The sequence below is a fragment of the Carcharodon carcharias genome, chromosome 2 (assembly GCF_017639515.1).
Source record: "Carcharodon carcharias isolate sCarCar2 chromosome 2, sCarCar2.pri, whole genome shotgun sequence".
In the NCBI taxonomy this organism is placed as follows: Eukaryota; Metazoa; Chordata; class Chondrichthyes; order Lamniformes; family Lamnidae; genus Carcharodon; species Carcharodon carcharias.
Genome location: NC_054468.1, coordinates 134,782,096 through 134,800,151, shown reverse-complemented (window position 1 = coordinate 134,800,151; position 18,056 = coordinate 134,782,096). Strand labels below are relative to the sequence as shown.

Here is an 18,056-nt window from a genome sequence, read left to right as displayed (position 1 = left end):
AGGAGATGAACAAGGTACTTATGGCTCAGTGGATTTCAGTGGAATAAATTCAGCTAAAGTAAAAGAACTCCGGCATGCACTACCTTTAGGGCTTGTTCTGTACGGAGCTCATCAATGTATTCTATGTTTTTATTCATCTAAAGGTAGCTGTAGTCTAAGAAAATTAGACTTGCACAAAATCTATATGACAAGCACTCAAGCAAATGGTTACCTTTAGGTCACTACATTTTTTAAAAAAAGCTAAGGGAGGATTTTTATTTTACAAAAGGCAACAAGAGAAAAATTACCGCTGATGCAGTTCCTCTTCTACTGATTTTAGAAGACTCCTTGGAATTTTAAAACAGGAAACAAGGGCTTATTTTAACTTCACACAGTAAGTAGCATAAAATTATGCAGTTGTTGAATACATATAAACCAAATTTAAAAGGAAAAACAGCACAATGACGACCTTCTAAACAGCAATAGAAAGCATTTTATACATAAAATATCACTAAAAAGATCTACGTGCAAAAATTCAAGTGAACATCTTAAGACAGTGTTGTATCAAAAATCGCTGTGTGTTTTTGTATTTCAGTAACATATAAAGCACAATGCGTATGCTGTTATGGTTCAGCAGTCACGTGAACATTCATCTTTGCTGCACAGTTACTGTAATTGATTTACCTAGCTGATCACAAAAATACATTTTGTCTGCGCAGACTAGGTTTTGATCCTTGACATTACTGACTGACTCAATAAATTTTCTATACAGCATGTTTTAAAACAAGCTGAACACATCCTATGACAGATAGTTGATTTTCACTCAATTTATCTAAAAAAAATCACTGCATAAAAATATTGAGTAGAATGTAGCACTACACTTCCTACTCAGTTATTATAGCAAAGGAAATAAGAAAAATAATTTTCTTTTTTCAAGAAGCAGCCACAAATTTGAAAGGTTGACTTTTAAGATCAATTTAATGTTAAAAAAGAACCTATGTGACAAAGTATTACCTATGGATGAAATAATTTAGAGGTGTGTGATTTTGGATAGGAAATAAAAATGTGCCTTTTTGAAGACTAGGCAAACGAAGGAACTTTTCCATTTTTAGAACGTTGTGTATTCTCCATTTTGGGGAAATCAAGTGATCGTCCACATAAAAATATCACAGCACACAATTAAATGGCATCACGTGTGATTTCCAATTCCTGGACCATATAATGCCCCAGGCTTGTGCCAGTTCAATTCGATCTGAAGTAAAATATCCACCCAAAAATAATTATATCCCTGCATACCCTGCAGAGACAGTGTGGAGGTGACACATCAAAGATGAAGGATCCTCCCTTCTTCATTGTGCATCCTTGACACTCTACAGGAACATATCATGATACACAACTTTCAGAGTGAGGAGTTGACTTACTGTTACAACCAATTCATGAATTGGATTAGTCTGCACTGCAGTCAAATCTGGAGAGCTATATTTAGCTTTTGAGGATTGTACCATGTTGCAGTATTGTGTGTACCATCAACTGGAATTTCAAATGCCAAGTAGGCAACAATGTAACAAGCAGAATGATCCACAACTTGCTCCTTGCACAGTGGCAGCAGTGTAGGATGCACTCAAGCGCAATCTACCGCTTAGTTACTGGTTTGCCTTAAATGCTTATATCAAAGGAAATAAATAATTGTGGAGATTTTCTAAACTATTCCATAGCAAGGCACATTGTTATACATAGTGAAAATCAATTTTAACTTTAGTTGTATGTGCTGAGAATACAACAACGGAATAGTTCCTTTATTCAAAAGGAGAGAGGCAAGTGATCTCGAGTTTAAAATTCCAGATGAGCCCTAAAGACCACTCTGTCAAAATGCCTAATCAAGGTTTATCATCAGCAGCCAGGCCTTTCAGTTTTCTTAACCCTGGCACGCCAGAGATCCCATTTTCCATGTATGAACTTTAAGTTCACACAATTGAGATTTGAACAGAGTATACTAATGTGAAGAACTAAATTAATGTCCAATAAGGGACCAGCTTGTTTTAAATAGGACAATCCATTAGCAGTACAAGCCAAGTGGTTATGGTACTGGCTTTGTAACCCCAAGATCAAGAGTTCGGCTTGGCCTAAATAGCCAAGTGGTTATGGTACTGGGTTTGTAACCCCAAGATCAAGAGTTCAAATCTCACAATGGCAAACTATGAAACAATGTCACTTCATCTGAAACAGATGGAAACGGGTTTGTACTCGAAAGAGTTACTGGGCTTGTAACCCCAAGATCAAGAGTTCAAATCTCACAATGGCAAACTATGAAACAATGTAACTTCATCTGAATAGGAACAGATGGAAACATGTTTGTACTCGAAAGAGTTACTGGGCTTGTAACCCCAAGATCAAGAGTTCAAATCTCACAATGGCAAACTATGAAACAATGTAACTTCATCTGAATAGGAACAGATGGAAACGTGTTTGTACTCGAAAGGGTTACAAGTGGGCCAGAATGAAATCACCCATGAACTCAACAGAATTCAATTTCAAGCCAGTATTGAATAAATGCTGGAGATTTGCAAAATATTTCATGGAATCACAAAATAAACCAGGTGACGAGGAACCTATTTTAGCTCATCCATCTAGAAAGACCCACCTTCCCCCCCCTAAGATATTACAGCATAAAATTGTTTCAAAAATGATTCCAGCTTTTAGTTTTCTCTACTCTGCCCAAAAGTCCATTCCATGTTTTAATGACTGTGAAGAACTTCTTTCTGACATCAGTCCTAGATTTAGTTCCCACTTGTTTGAAGTGTCCTACTTGGGTGGTTTAGCCTGAAGTAATTTTCTGAGTCTACCATTTCTACACCCTTAAGATCACCTCTCAGTCACCCCCTTTCAAGTTTGAAAAAAAATCAAAATTTCCCCTTGTAACTGAAGCTAGAGTCATCCTACAAGTTCTTTGCTGAACTGCCTCCAATGCCTGAATGTCTCTTTGGGTATTGGCGACTAGCAGGAGAAACCTAAAGTGATGGTTTGGCCAACACAATATATGGTTTTGAGCAGGGCTTCCCTTGACCTGCATTTTATTGTTTTAGTTATAGAGTTCTGCATTCCATTTTCTTAATTTGCCGCACCACAGAAGTTAGATACATTATGCACAGAGTCTAAGACACTGTGGCGGGAAAATTCAATTTGGCACATTAGGAATCATAATATGCATTTACCATGCGCCCAGTTCAGTTGAGACAAGTGGCACACAAACATTATGCAGCCTGGTCAACATGATTGTTTCACGCTGGCCTGCACACTACATGCTGCAAACTGCCTGCGTGTTCAGCAGAGGACCCTAGTTAAGTGCATAACTAGCAAAACATACAGCAAAAGCCTGCACTTTTTAAGGCAGCCTCCTCCTCTTAAACAAGAAGTGCATTCAGGCTATAGTCTTGAAGTCTTTGATGGAAGGAAGATGACTGCTAATGAACCAACAGGTCAAAGAGGGCTCTCAGGTTTCTGATCCTGTGCTGGAGGCCTTAGTCCAAGAAGTCAAAAGAAGGAAAGAGGCCACGCTTCCAAAGAAGCCCTCAAGACATACCCAGTGAAGAAAATGGGAGCAAGTGGCCAAGGAGGTGACCTGAAGACCTGGCTGCAGTGCAGAAAAAAGTTAATCACCTCACAAACTGGATCAAAGTCAGTGAATACACCTTCAAATGTCATCTCCAACCCACCACACTACCAACTTCTCACACTGCTCAATGCACCACAGTCTTATCACTCACCCATAAGTAATTTGGATTCATGTCTAACATTCAAATGCCAACATCATCCTCACCTCTCAACTTGCAAATACTTTCAGTTGTTTGGCTTTGGCAGGTACGTCACCCACATTACAACATGCTCACTGAAATTCTTCCCTCTCTCTTGTAAGTCAAGGTTAGACAAAACCTCAAGGAGCAGCAGAGAACTGGTGGGGGACAGAATGCTTGCATTTCCTGATGAGACGAGACGTTGTTCCACATCATGGGGCTGGCAATAACCGAGACCATTGCATGCAGCGTCACAGAGAACATCCAGGATAATATTACATTCCTGCAATATGCACCTTCTCAAATCCCACTACACTGTCAACTTAAAGATGCAGAGTACAGCATGCAACTCCAGATTCATAGCATTGTGGCTGACTCAACTGCCCTCAAATAGCCAAACAAACCATTCAGTTACAATGAAGGCAGCAGCCCACCCCACTGTTTAATTGAATTTAATTTAAGATGGGCAATAAACACTGGCCTTGTCAGTGCATAGAGTCTCAGAATCACAGCATTGTTACAGCACAGGAGGCTGCCATTAGGCCCATCGTGAATCCAGTAAATGAATTTTAAAGAATGGCGTGCCCCAGATCTCTTCTCTTCCCTAACCCTCTCCACTGCATTTTTGCTTTCAGATGCCCAAGATTTGACAGCTGTCCAGCAATGCAGCTTCATCTTGAAGGGCAAAGACACCAGCAGATCCCTGATGAAACAGCACTGTTACTTGCAGCCACCAGGTCAGGTACAGGCACTGGATACACATTAGGAGGGTAGTAAAATTTCATGATCAGCACGTGGTGAGTTATCAGATACTGTGGGCTTCAGCCAGGCTAAAGGGAAAGGGATAGTACCTGTGCCAGTTCAGCAGAGGGCAAGGTCACAGACAAGTTCTGCTGCAGAGGATTCAGAAGGGACAATGTACAGGAGAATGCTGTGGGCAAGCACTCAGATGTTTGGTGCATGACAGGCCTGCCACAGAACTGCTATCATCAAACAGCATGGAGGACTCCAGATCTAACTTTGCGCAGGGCTTTGCGTAAAGGTTGGAAGTGGTGATCAAATCCATAACATAGCTTGTGGACCTGGCAATGATGCAGTCTGATGGCCAATCTTTCAGCGTCCAATGTAGAACAGGTAGAAGACACCCAATGTCCAAGTGCAGCAGTGGAAGCTCGGATCGAGATCATGAGATCCATGCTTGTGGCCTTGTAAATTCAGACTACTGCCATTATGGCTACAAATACCAGTGTTCAAAAGGGGATTAAAGGCCCTTGTTGCAGTCCAGGATTCTGTGCTTCAACAGAGTATGAGGACTGCTGAGGTGCCAAACCAGGGGAGTGGCAGTGACACCATGAAGCATGAAACTGTTGCCCCCTCTCAGGATGACAGCATGTGTGTTCCACCACTTTCACTCTGACATTGTCCTTAATGTTGTCTTTCAGCCAGCCAGCCCAGTCTGCTATCCATCATGCACTGGTTGTGCAGTGAGTCACGACTGTTGCCAGGATAGGGGGCAGTGATATTGTTCTGTGCATTGTCACACACCAACTCCATGCTCGTGAATTGGTAGCTTTTGTTCTCTCAATTAATATGCTGGGCCCACCTATCCATGTGTGTGCGGTTAATAGCACCGCACACCATTGGAAATTCCGCTAGCCCAGCAAAGCCATTTGCTCTCTCCTCCTGCTTCTCTCTGACAAACTCTGGACATGTTGCAGCAATGCAGACCAAAATGTGGGCAACGTCACCTGCTCCCTCCTGGAACAATCTGCTGGCATAGAAATCAAGGGAAACGGTATCCTTGCCCTGCTGTGTGGCTGTGGGTCTGGTTGGAAGAGGTAGCAGAGTTCTGTAACCAACTTCTTGGTGAAAAATAGGCCCCTCATACACTACTCCTGGTTGAGGTGGAGGTAGGAAAAGTGCTCTCTGAATTCCTCTAGGTAAGGCCTTCTATAGGGAGTCCACCTCCTCCATCTTTGCAGCCTGTGCTCTATGCTCCTGTTGTGTTGCAGCCCAAAAGGGGCTGCAATCATTGTCCCAATTACTGAAAGTAGGTTTTCTCCAGACAGGCCTTCTGACTTTGACCTGCTTGTCAAAGTCCAGCGCCACTCTCCCCTGTGAATCCATAAACTTTTCCAAACTCCCTCAATATCACTCAACACAGTACTTACACTCACTCTGAAGCAGCAAAAGAAAGACAAAAGTACCTCACTTGCAAGTCCCCTGGCGATTCCTTTAAACAGAACTAGTGAGGAGCCTCCCACATGGCTGAATGTCCATACAGGTGCAAGGGTGTTAACAGGATCTGTAAGGTCGAAAATGGCAATTCATGCACCAAATTGGTGTTGGACACTATTTGGTGTCACAATCTTCTGGTGCATGCACAGCACAGACAGGCTAGCATCCTTGCAACCACGGCCCACTGTGTGCGCCATACCAAAAGTGGCTGGAAGAGGTCTAATTGACATTTTTGGAGTTTCCAGGCTTCTTTTGTGCTGGCACCAGTAGAGCTAAGGAACTGAATTTTGCAACCCACGTCTGAACCTCAGCCTCAACTGTTATAACACTGCCCTTTCTTCTTTCTACTTGCAGTATTTTACATTTGTCAAAAAGTAAATTATTCCAGCCATTTACATTATACAGTTCCTGAGCTGTCTTCTGTGATTCAATTTCCCTTCCCATTAGGCATCATCTAATATTTCCACCATATTTCAAAATCCAAGTAATTGAATCAAACAGCAGGAACAGTAGTGGGTTCTGACAAATAAATGGAGCAACCAAGCCCCCCCCCACCTAACATTATCCCTTAACAACTCCCGCTTTTTATCTCCAGCAAATTTATTATCCATATTATTTTCTCTCTTGCTACTTCAAGCTTAATGAGTAACTTTTCTATCAAATACTTTCAGGAAGCCTGGGTACATCATTTCATCGTAGGGTACTCCAAAATATATTTAACATGTTACTTTATCAAAAAGTAAAGGAGACAAAGTCAGGAAAATGTGTTCCTTTTCTGAATCAATGCTAGTTGTTGTTACAAAATTGTCATTTTGCTCATCCTCAAGTTTCCCCCTTTTACCTGGACTGAAGGTTCTAAAGTTGCTTGTGACTGTTTGCTATTCTCTCTGAAATAGGACAGCATATTAGTCTGTCTCCAAACTACAGGTACGATTGTTTATGGGTGCCCTTATAAGTGTGAATGCTTCACGTATCCTTCATTACTCCTGAAGTAAACAAGGATTCTTGTTTGCTGAGTCTTTTTAACCAATTAAGCAGTGCATTGATAATAAGACTCAGAGTGAAACAGTTTCACTTTGCAACCTTGTTACTGTTAGAGTTTGAATGTAACCCGAATCGGAAGTCCTGAACTAAACTGATATCGGAGTAATGCAGATGAACACTCGCTTAACTTTGCTCCATAATCAAGCCAAGCTACTTTGCACTAATGCAAAACTCAAGTGTAAATTAACTCTGAATTTCCATCTTTTATTGAGTTGTTACTCCAATTTGTGAAGGGCTTGTTCGCTCCATAATAACTCTCTTACTGATATAATACTTAAAAGAATTTCATAGTTCTATTTTCTGCCCTTGCTCATCACCACACTATCCAGGAACCATAATTTGTATTGGCCAACAGAGAGTTAACTTTCACTCATTCTGCTCATATCTCATCTTTTGATCTACCTGTTGGATCAGAAAAGCCTGAGGATTCACAGTCCAAAAAAATCATAGTTTCTGTTATTGAGCAAATACATGTCCAGAGAGGTAAACAGATCTCCCAGGCATACTTTGAACATTCCCCAGGTGAATTTTCCAATCATGAAGGTCACAACATGTGTTGTTACAATGCCTAGTCTATCCTGACTAAACACTGAACAGAGACAGTATAATGCCAACAGGAACTTACCAGCAGGACCATTTTAACATAGGGTGGACAGAACAGCCTCATCTTTCCCCTTTTGTCTTTAGACAAAACACACATTCCAGTTTTCTCTATACAAGAGACTAGAAGTGTTCTTGAGCTTGCTTTTATGTCCCAGCTCCAACAAATAGTTGCGCGAAGTAAATAGCTTGATTATCCATTTTTCCCGCTGCCTTGTTATCATCTTAGCAGGCATGTGCCTCCTAACACAAGTTTCATGAGAAGTAGTGGTTTGACCTGGTGAGACCCAGTAGTGGTTTGTCTTGGTGAGACCAAGAACTGAGGTCCAGAGCCAAGATCCAGTCCATTCTCTATGATTGGCAAACAAAATCTCTGCAGGACCACCACTGCTGATCAGAGTCATGAGATATTCATGAGGGAGATCATTTAGTTCATCTTGGCTCATCCAACTGAGTTTTATAAACATAGAAAAATAGAGTTGTGACTACTTATAACTGATTATGAATCTGGACTTTGTTTATGTTGAGCACCTGCCACTGCTTGGATTTGCAGAATTCAGGTATTGGGTTCCAATGACTGCATTTATATAGCGCATTTCATGACCTCGAGTGGTCCCAATGCTCTTTACGGCAATTAAGTACTTTTGAAGCATAGTGACAATTGTAATGGTGCAACCATGGCAACAACTTTGTATACAGCAAGATACCACAAACAGCAAGGCAACGATGATCAGATGATCTGTTTTAGTTATGTTGCTTGAGAGTTAAGTATTGGCTAGGACAACAAAGAAAGCTCTCCTGCTGTCCTTCAACATTGTGCCATGGGATCTTTTACATGCACCCAAGAGGACAAACAGTGTCTCAGTTTAACAACTCATCTAAAGGATGTCATCTCAAACAGTTCGGCACTGGAACTGTCAGCCTAGATTGTGTTCAAGTCTCTGACGAGGAATCGAACCCACAACTTCTGATTCAGGTGAGAGGGTTACCAACAGCTGATGGGAAAAGAGACAAATATTGAAGTGCTAATACAGATGGAGGTGCTGCTAGGGCAACTAAGCTACTCCCAACTCCCCTACCCTTTCCACACAGCTCTACCAATTTTTTCCTCTTAAGACACTTATCCAATTCTCTTTTGAAAGTCACAATTCAATCTTCCTTCACCAACCTTTCATAGAAATCATAAGAAATTTACAACACAGGAGGCCATTTGGCTCATCATGTCCATGCTGATTGACGAAGGTCTACTCAAGCTAGTCCCACCTTCCTACACAAGGTCTGGTCCAGCCTTGGCAGCATCCTTGTAAATTTCCTCTGCATCCTCTCCAGTGTAATCATATCTTTCCTATAAAGTGGCGACCAGAACTAAACAAAGTGCTCAAGCTGTGGTATACAAATAGTGTTATACAGAGTCGTGGCATAACCTCTCTGCTCTTATGTGCCTCAGCTAATAAAGGAAAGCATGCCACATGCCTTCTTAACCACCCTATAAACCTGTCCTGCTAACATTTAAGGATCTGTGGGCATAGACTCCAAGGTCCTTCTGTTCCTCCACACTGCTCAGTATCCTCCCATATATTGTGTATTCCCTTGCTTTGTTCCACCTTCCAAAATGCATTAGCTCACAAGTGGATTAAATTCAATATTCAAATTCAATTCTATGGATTAAATTCAATATTACACTTTTCTGCTCAACTAACGATACTATTTATATATTCTTGTAGTCTATAGCTTTCCTCCTCACTGCCAACCACATGGCGAATTTTTGCATCATTTGCAAACTTTTTTTTATCATGCCCCCTACATTTGAGTCAAATTCATTAACATGAACTGCAAAAAACAAAGGGTTGAGTACTGAACCCTGTGGAACCCTACTGCCTTGCAGTCGCCAAAAACACCCATCAACTATTACCCAATTTTGGATCCAATTTGCCACTTTGCCTAGAACTACAAGGGCTTTTACATTTTTAACCAGTCTGCCATGTGGGTCTCAGACTCAAGATATTTACAGTTCAGAAGGTGGCCATTCAGTCCATCATGTCCATGCCAGTCAACAAAGATCTAACTACAACAATCCCATTTTCCAGCGCTTGGCCCACAGCCCTCTAAGTGAATATCTAAATACTTATTAAATGTTATGAGAGCTTCTGACTCAACCACCCTTTCAGACAGAGTTCCAGACTCCCAACACCCTCAATGAAAAAAATTCTTCTCAACTCCCCTCTTAGCCTTCTACCTCTTACTTTAAATATATGCTGCTGGTTATTGATCCCTCTACTAATAGAAAAAGTGCCTTCCTATCCACCCTATCTATGCCCCTCATAATCTTATACACCTCTATCAGGTCCCCTCTTAACCTTCGCTGCTCCAAGGAAAACAACTCCAGCCTATCCAATCTTTCCTTATAGCTCAGGTCCTCCAGCCCAGGTAGCATCCTAGTAAATCTCCTCTGCACCCTCTCCAGTGCAATCACATCCTTCCTATAATGTGGTGACTAGAACTGCACACAGTAATCCACTTGTGGCCTAACCAGCATTTTATACAGTTCCAGCATAACCTCTTGTATTCTATGCCTTGGCTAATAAAGGCAAGTGTCCCATTTGCCTTCTTAACCACCTTATCGACCTGCCCTGCTACCTTCAGGGATCTGTCTATATGCACAACAAGGTCCCTCTGATCTTCAGTGCTTTTCCCGGCTTTGTCTTTATGGGAACATATTTGCCCTGTACTCTCGCTATTTCCTCCTTGAAGGCCTCCCACTGCTCTAACACAGTTTTATGTGCAAGTAGCTGCTCCCAGTCCACTTGGGCCAAATCGTTTTTCATCTTAGTAAAATTAGCCTTTCCCCAGTTTAGAACTTTTATTCTCGGCCCAACCTTATCCTTTTCCATAACTATCCTAAATCTGAGTTATGCTCACTTTCTCCAAAATGCTTCCCTACTGCTACACCTTCCACCTGCCCGGGCTCATTCCCGAATATTAGGTCCAGAACTGCCCCCTCCCTTGTTGGGCTTTCTACATACCGGCTAAAAAAATTCTCCTGGATGCAACTTAAGAATTTTGTTCCCTCCCTACCTTGCACACTAAAATTCTAAAACAGCTAATATTTGGGTGGTTAAAATCCCCTACTATTACTGCCTTATTATTCTTACACTTCTCTGAAATTTGATTACATGTTTGATCCTCTATCTCTCCCTGGTTGTTTGGGGGCCTACAGTAGACACCCAACAGTGTGTTTGCCCCTGTTATATCTTTTACTTCTACCCATATAGCCTCATTTGATGATTTTTCCAAGATATCATCCCTCCTCACTGCTATATTTGATTCCTTGATCAATAATGCGAGCCCCCCCTCCTCTTCTATCCCCCTCTTTATCTTGTCTGAACACCCTATAACCAGGAACGTTGAGCTACCAAATCTGCATTTCTTTTAGCCAAGTCTTGGTTATAGCCATGATATCATACTCCCACCTGCCTATCTGCGCCCTCAACTCACCTTATTCCTCAGGCTTCTTGCATTAAAATATATTCCATTTAGCCTTTCTAAACTCACTTCTTTCTTATCTAGCCTATGCTTCCTTTGTGTTCCGGACTCACTAGCGTCTTAACGATTCCATATCAGCTTCTCTCCCCTCTGAACTACCATCCCCCTGCCAATTTAAATTATATCCGCCCCAACAGCACTAGCAAACCTCCCAAGGATGTTGGTTCTGTCCCTGTTCATATGTAAACAACCCTCGCCAGCGAGCAGCTGGACCACCCACAGTGCCACGGCCTTGGCCCTGGTTGGCCTCCACAAAGGAACCACCATCCTGCCATTTTCCAAGGCCAAAAAACAGTTTGAGAATGAGATGCACTCGGGGAATTTCCTCACTTCCTGCCTGGTCCCCCTCTTCTGTCCGGTGGTCACCCATTCCCCCTCTGCTCACACTTCCTTAAGCTGCAGGGTGACCACATCCTGAACCGTGCTATCCTCAGCCTCATGAATGCACTGTAGTGCCCCCAGCTGCCACTCAAGCTCCAAAACCTGGAGCTCGAGTTGCTCCAGTTGGAGGCACTTCCTGCATACATGGTCATCCAAACTGCCAGGAGAATCTAGGATTTCCCACATAGCGCAAGATGTGCAAATCATGGGACTGAGCTCCCCAGAAATATCTTAACCAAATAGAATATGGACCATTGCTTTTATTTTACCCTTACACCTACTTGAGTATAGACTAGATGCTAGATCCTCTAGATAGACTAGATCCTCTAGGTGCTGCTGACTGCCTGTCCCAGGATCCTCCTCACGCACTCTCCTCTAGGTGCTGCTGACTGTCTGTCCCAGGGTCCTCCTTTCACACTCTCCTCTAGGTGCTGCTATCTGCGTGTCCCAGGGTCCTCCTCTTGCACTCTCGTCTAAAGCCTTGCTAAAATCTGTATAGACCACATACACCACACTGCTCTCATCAAACCCACTTGTCACCTCCTCAAAAATTCAATCAAGTTAATCAGACATGACTTCCATTAACAAATTCAAGCTGATTTTTCCTGTTTTTAATCTATATCTTTCTAAATAAAGCTTTCTACTGTCCCTTAGAATTGTTTTCAATAATTTTCTCACAACTGAAGTAAAGCTTGTCTTGCATTGGAGTGCTGTTTTGGGCTGCAGTAGAGTACTTAAATTGGAGTTTGGTGACTGAGGGGGTTTGGTGAGGAGGCAGGCGATGTTCCTTTCCTTTTCTATCTATCTTCAGAAAGAAGCGCAGTGGCCTTGGTAGGTAATATATGGTGAGTAAATTAGAAAAGTGTAATATTGTTAAACAAGTATCTGTACTTGGATTTAACTGAGAAGTGTCAGGAATAAGGGAAATTTAGGGCCAATATAATAAAGATATAAATAATCCAAAGCAGAGTTAAGTTAACGTAAGGGAAGTAGAATTAAGACATAGCAGGGCAAGCTTAGTCTATTGGAATGCATTTCCTGTAATATGTGCTAAGTCATGGACGCTAATGGTGTCCTAGATGACCATGTGCAGGAAGTACTGCCAGTTGCAGAAACTTGAGCTCCAGGTTTCAGAGTTCAAGCAGCGGCTGGGGTCACTGTAGTGCATCCGCGAGGCTCACAGCTACGTTCAGAGAGGTGGTCACACCGCAGCTAAAGGGCCTGGAGACAGAGAGGGAATGGATGACCACTAGGCAGGCAAGAAAAGTAGGCAGGTAGTGCAGGAGTCCCCTGGGGTCCTACTCACCAATCGGTTTTCCATTTTGGAAGCTGGTGAGGGCACTGGTTCTTCAGAGGAGTGCAGTCAGAGCCAAGTTTGCGGCCCCATAAGCAGCTCAGCTGTACAGGAGGGGAGGAAGAAGAAAGGAAGAGCAATAGTGATTGGGAATTCATTAGTTAGGGGGACAGACGTTTCTTGGCTATAGACATGACTTCAGGATGGTATGTTGCCTCCCTGGTGCCAAGACCAAGGATGTCACAGAGTAGCTGCAGGACATTCTCCTGGAGGAGGGTGAACAGCCAGAGGTCATGGCTCACATTTGTACCAATGACTTAGGTAGGAAGGGGTTGTGGTCCTGCAATCAGAATTTAGGGAGCTAGGTAGAAAATTAGCAAGCAGGACCTCAAACGTAGTAATCTCCAGATTACTCCCAGTGCCACATGCAAGTGAGTACAAAAATAGGAGGATAAGATAAATAAATGCGTGGCTGGAAAGATGGTGCAGGAGGGAGGGCTTTAGATTTCTGAAACACTGGGACTGGCTCTGGGGAAGATGGCACCTGTACAAGCTGGGCAGGCTGCACCTGATCAGAGCCAGGATTAAGTTCCTTGCAGGGCTTCTTGCTAGTGCTGTTGGAAGGGCATTAAACTAAGTCGGCAGGGGTGTGAGAACCAAGAGAAAATATGCGAGTAGGATACCAGGGTGCACAAAATACTGGGAGGGACAGATAGCACTATGAAAGGAACACAGACATCGATCAAAATCAATCCATTTATTCCAGATTGGTGCTATTGAAGAACTGTTTTATCCATATTTTGTTTTCTGTATCTTGTGTGTGTGTATAATGGGATTTAAGAAGGGGGTAAAGTTTAAGTTATAGTATTTGAAGTTAGTTTATATTTCTTTCTTTTGCCACTAGTTAAAGACAATTTGTTCAATAAACAGTTATTTATTTATTAAGTTTATAAACCTTGTGCTCGCAGTCTGTTAACCTGAATTAAACAGTCTGGTGACTTGGTCAAACTTTTCACATTTGTCGTGGCTTGGGAAACAGTGGGGCTTGATATTACAGTGCACTATTCCCAGTGAGTCGTGACAACTAGTATTGAGAATAGTAAGTTAACAGGTGGAGTCGGGGTGAGGGAGAAAGTAACAGAATCTAAATCAGGGTTGCAATGAACGTATGTAAATGCACTGAATATAGTAAATAAGATTGGGTGTTACAGGCACAGATTGCCATGTGGAAATATGATGTTGTGGCGATAACAGAGACCTGGCTCAAGGACTGGGTGTTAAATATTCGTGCATGCAAGGTGCTAAGAAAAGATAGGAAAGGAAGGAAAGGGAAAGGGGTGGCGGTATTGGTTAAGAAGAGTTTTACGGTGCTGGAGAAAGAGGATATCCCAGAGGGTTCAAGGACAGAATCAATTTGGCTAGAGCTAAGGAACAAAAAGGGTGCAATTACATTGCTTGGTATAGTCCATAGACCACCAACTACTGAGAAGGACAGAGGAACAAATCTGCAGGGAAATTACAAAGAGATGCGAGCATTACAGAATCATTGTAAAGGGTGACCTTAATTACTCGAATGTAGACTGGGACAGTGATAGTGTAAAGGGCCGAGAGGTTACGTTCAGGAGAATTTTCTACAGCAGTATGTGTCCAATCCAACAAGAAAGGATGTACTTTTGGACCTGGTTCTTGGAAATGGGCTGGGCCAAGTAGATAAAATGTCAGTGGGGGAACATTTAGGAGACAGTGATCATTGTATGATAAGGTTTAGGATGATGATAGAAAAGGATGATAGACAATCCACAGTAAGAATAATTAACTGGGCAAGAACAGACTTCGATGGGGCAAGAACGAAGCTGGGCCAAATAGACTGGTGGGAAAAACTGCAGCTGAACAATGAGCTACCTTCAAAAATGAATTGGTTCAGGCACAGTCAAGGTATATTCCATCGAAAGAGAAAGGTAGAGCAAACAAATCCAGAGCTCCCTGGCTGAAAAAGGAGATAGAAATTAAGATAAAGAAAAAAAAGTGTGCTTATGACAGGTGTCAGGTAGAAAATACAATTAAGAACCAAGTGGAATACAGAAGCTTCAGAAGGGAGTTGAGAAAGCAAATAAGAGAAGCAAAGGGGGGTTATTAGAAAAGACTGGCAGCTAACTTAACGGGGAATCTCAAAGTCTTCTATAGGCATATAAATAGTAAAAGGGTGGTAAAAGGAATAGGACCAATTAGGGACCTAAAAGGTAATTTTCACATGGATGAAGGGGCCATGGCCAAGGTATTAAACGAATACTCTGCATCCATCTCTACCAAGGAGATAGATGCTACCCAGGCCATGGTGACAGATGAGGAAACTCTGGCACTAGAAGGGTTCAAGATTGATAAGGAGGAAGTGTTGAATAGACTGTTGGTATTTAAAGTTGACAAGGCACCGGGACTGGATGAGATACATCCAATGATATTGAAAGAAGTGAGAGTAGAAATTGCAGGGGCACTGGCCATAATTTTTCAGTCTTCCCTACACTCAGGGGAGGTGCCAGAGGACTGGAGAATTGCAAACATTATGCCCTTGTTCCAAAAAATGTTGTAAGGATAAGCCCAGCAATTACAAACCAGTCAGTTTAACTTCAGTGGGGGGCAAGATTCTAGAAACAATTATTCGGAATAGAATTAGTCACATGGAAAAATATGGGTTGATAAGGAAGACCCAGCATGGATTTCTAAAGGGGAAATCATGTTTTACTAACTTGGAGTTTTTTTGAAGAGGTAACAGAAAAGGTCGATGAGGGTAATGCTGTTATGTGGTGTACATGGACTTTCAAAAGGCATTTGATACAGTGCCACACAACAGACTTGTGAGAAAAGTTATTGCTCATGAAATAAAAGGGTCAGTAGTAAAGTCGATACAAAATTGACTGAAAAATAAGAGGGAAGTAATGGTCAATGGATATTTTTCAGGCTGGAAGAAGGCTTGTAGTGGACTGCCCCAGGGGTTGGTATTGGGACCCTTGCTTTTCCCGATATATATATTGATGATCTAGATCCTGGTGTGCAGGACACAATTTCAAACTTTGTGGATGATACAAAGCTTGGAAGCATTGTAATCTGTGAGGAGGCCAGTACAGAACTTCAAAAGAACATAAACAAGTGTGGGGGCTGGACAGTGCAGATAGAGAGAAACTTGTTCTGCTCGTAAAAGGTTCAAGGATGAGAGGGCACAAAATTAAAGTGATTTACAAAAGAAGCAAATGTGACGTGAGAAAAAACTTTTTCACACAATGAGTGGTTCGGGTCTGGAATGCACTGCCGGGAAGTGTGGTGGAGGCAGGTTCATTCGAGGCATTCAAGAGGGCATTGAGTGATTATTTGAATAGGAACAATGTGCAGGGATACAGAGAAAACACAGGGCAATGGCACTAGGTCATAACCCTCATTTGGAGAGCTGGTGCAGACACGAGGGGGTAGATAGATGAAGCTCAATGGCAGATGAAGCTCAATGCAGAGAAATGAGAGGTAATACATTTTGGTAAGAAGAACATGGAGAAACAATATAAAATAAGGGTTACAATTCTTAACGGGCTGCAGGCACAAAGGGACCTGGGTGTATATGTGCACAGATCATTGAAAGTGGCAGGACAGATGGAGCGAGCAATTAACAAAGCATAAAGTATCCTGGGCTTTATTAATAGGAGCATAGAGGACAAGAACAAAGAGGTTATGCTGAACTTATATAATACATTCATTAGACTTCAACTGGAGTACTGGGTAAAGTTCTGGGCGCCACATTATAGGAAGGATGTGAACACATTGGAGAGAGTGCAGAAGAGGTTTACAAGAATGATTCCAGGGATGAGAAACTTCAGCTATGAGAATAGATTGGAGAGGTTGGGACTGTTCCCCTTGGAGAGAAGGTGACTAAGAGGAAATTTGATAGGGATGTTCAAAAAAATGAGGGGGCTGGACAGTGCAGATAGAGAGAAACTTGTCCTGCTCGTAAAAGGTTCAAGGATGAGAGGGCACAAAATTAAAGTGATTTACAAAAGAAGCAAATGTGATGTGAGAAAAAACTTTTTCACACAATGAGTGGTTCGGGTCTGGAATGCACTGCCGGGAAGTGTGGTGGAGGCAGGTTCATTCGAGGCATTCAAGAGGGCATTGAGTGATTATTTGAATAGGAACAATGTGCAGGGATACAGAGAAGACACAGGGCAATGGCACTAGGTCATAACCCTCATTTGGAGAGCTGGTGCAGACACGATGGGCCAAATGGCTTCCTTCTGTGCTGTTAAAATTCTTTGATTCTAACTGACTTATAGTTACTCAGAATATCCTTTCCTCTGTTCTTAAGACTACTTGCTGCCCAAAAAAAATAGTTTTCGTTATGCTCCTTTTGGCCTTTTGAAAATCACTTTACATCTGTGTCCTCTGGTTCTCGACCCTATCACCAATGGGAAAGGTTTCTCCTTATCTACTCTGTCTAGACACCTCATAATTTTTAGCAGCTCAATCAAATCTCTTCTCAACTTTCCCTTTTCCAAGGAGGACTCCAGCTTCTCCAATCTATCCATGTAACTGAAGTCCCTCATCCTTAGAACCATTCTTACAAATCTTTTCCTGCAACCTCTCTTAAGCCTTCAATACCTTCCTATAGTGATGTGCTCAGAACTGAACACAATACTCCAGTTGCGGCTAAGCCAGTGTTTTATAAAGTTTAAACATAACTTCCCTGCACTTGTACTCTTTTATGAAGCCATATGCCTTCTTAACCACTTTCTCAACCTAGTTTGTCTGCCATAAAAAAGTGAGCTTGTTCAATTTAGGAACCAAAACAGATCAGCTGATTTGCTAGTTGCTGCCACTGCTGTTAAAAAAAGCAAGGAGACTGCTTCTAAAATAAAACACCCAAGGATCACAGCTCAGCAAATCAGATTATCTGTGCTCCCACACCAGCTTTAATTCAAAAGTCCCATTGCACTTGTCTCACTACTCCAGCTTTGGATGCTGCTGACTTTCACACACCTCAGCTTTGAGCCACCTTGGCAACCCCTTCCTAAACTTGAACCTCAGTTGTAAACTCCATCATCAGATCCCAGGTGTTGGTCCCACTCTCAGCATCCATTCAAGCCCGGACCCAAATTTCTTTCATCTGCTTGTCTCTGTATGGATCCACTGCAGTAACACCAGGAGGA

At 42.2% G+C, this 18,056-nt stretch overlaps 1 protein-coding gene across 9 annotated transcripts in view; it reads right to left on the bottom strand.

The window, feature by feature from the left end:
- The window catches only part of map4k3a (mitogen-activated protein kinase kinase kinase kinase 3a), a 304,817-nt gene that overhangs the window by 73,051 nt on the left and 213,710 nt on the right, over positions 1 to 18,056 (bottom strand). For 7 of the 9 annotated variants that reach the window (XM_041213479.1, XM_041213499.1, XM_041213527.1 and 4 more), the window contains one exon: positions 288 to 326. The exons of the other annotated variants lie outside the window; for them this stretch is intronic. In XM_041213479.1, coding sequence (XP_041069413.1) covers positions 288 to 326 — 39 coding nt within the window. The remainder of the gene's footprint in view (positions 1 to 287; positions 327 to 18,056) is intronic. 9 annotated transcript variants of the gene reach the window in all.